The sequence below is a fragment of the Paramormyrops kingsleyae genome, chromosome 19 (assembly GCF_048594095.1).
Source record: "Paramormyrops kingsleyae isolate MSU_618 chromosome 19, PKINGS_0.4, whole genome shotgun sequence".
Taxonomy (NCBI): domain Eukaryota; kingdom Metazoa; phylum Chordata; class Actinopteri; order Osteoglossiformes; family Mormyridae; genus Paramormyrops; species Paramormyrops kingsleyae.
The window spans coordinates 30629534-30631110 of NC_132815.1; the positions used below are offsets into that span (position 1 = coordinate 30629534).

Consider the following 1577-nt stretch of genomic DNA (forward strand, 5'->3'; position numbering starts at 1 on the left):
AACAGACATGCATCATGTTACAAAATTTTAGTGCCTATATTTTGGACTATATTATCTTTTTCGATATATCTCAATGCTAAAAAGAGGAGAGGTAAGAAAGACATCCTTGCATGTCTTCACTGACCAGCAGGACTGGGATGGAGCAAATCCTGTTCTAAAAGAAAATAATTTAAAAAACTAGACCTGGGAGAATAGCAGAGTGGTGCAGATCACACCTGCATTCCCACAAGGATAAGTGCTGTTGGTGGGCCAGGATGAGGGCAGGTGGACCATCTGCCCTGTTAACAGCAGTAGCAGCAGCAGGATGTTGGTTGGAGCATCCATTGCCATCCTGGGAATCAGTCAGCCATGATACCTTTGTCTCGAAGCTCCTCTTTGACCCGAACTAGATGTGTTGAATCTGGATAGCCGAAACATCATGGCCCTCCCCAAATGGAGGTTTTGTGGTGGATATCATTCCAGGTGATGACATTCTGCATGACTGTGGTCATGGAGGTACCAATGGTAAAGATGAGTCGCTGTTCAAAGACCCGACGCAGCAGACCTATAAAACTGTTTCCTTCTGAGCTGTCCGGGAGGTAGGTCACACTGTCTGTTCCTGGATACCTCACCCTGGGTTTGGGTGCTCTTGACTTGCAGATGTAGATTATACAAACACAGCCGTAGCCCTCATGTCCCGACAGGTCTGGGTCGCGCTCCACCATCATGCTGCCATTGGCAGGCTAGTTCCCAATTAACTGGCCATACACCATGCGGCACACTGGACACACTTGCTTCACCTGGAATGCCTGATCTAGGCAGGTCCGACAGAAGGAGTGTCCACACTTGTCCAGTGTTGTTCTTTCCACAATCTCACCCATGCATATGGTACAGGTAGTCCCACTGTCTGCACCCAGAGAGGTACCAAATTCGGCCTCCCTGCCAGCTGACGTATTGTGATACGTGCAGTGATGGGCGGTACCGGCGCTTCATGTAGCGAAGCTATTAGTTTAGCTACATTTTCTAGTAGCTCGCCTGTTGCGTCGCTGATTTCTGAATCAAATAACTTTCCAGTAGTTATGTTATTTTTTTGATCAAGTAGCAACGTAGCGTCCACAAAAGCTAAAATTTCCAGGACATGTCTGAGAAAAGCAGAGGTTTCCTCTGCAGTATGATTTTGAAACGCAACAATCACAAATAAAGCATGTTCATGCGTGACCTTGTACTCTGCTTCTATTGCCTGTCTATCGAAACACACATGGGTATGGCAGCGTCATGAGATCGATACTTCAGTTTCAATTTCTGTCCTGAATGCACTGCGGCTGTTTGTGTAAGCGATGCTGCTCATGTAACTCAGCGGCGCCAGGCAAGCAAATAGGCTCACTTGCGCGTGCACACACACACACACACACACACACACACACAGAGTTTAATATTTACAATAAAGTATTGAACTAGTGGGCCGTCAAACCATTCTTGCAACAATTAAACAGCAGAGATAGTTCGGGGTTTAATCACCAGATGACGTTTATTACACCCGTATTACTACAATCCACATACTCGCACTGCTCACCGTGCACATCGCCCCGTTTACTCCT

The 1577-nt window shown here is 46.7% G+C and overlaps 1 protein-coding gene across 1 annotated transcript; it reads right to left on the reverse strand.

Moving 5' to 3' along the window:
* Window positions 1-338: 338 nt before the first annotated feature.
* LOC111838667 (probable E3 ubiquitin-protein ligase DTX3) lies at window positions 339-875 on the reverse strand. Its single transcript, XM_023801897.2, is given in 1 exon segment — window positions 339-875. A coding segment is annotated over 1 exon segment (522 nt). The 5' UTR covers window positions 861-875.
* Window positions 876-1577: the final 702 nt, after the last annotated feature.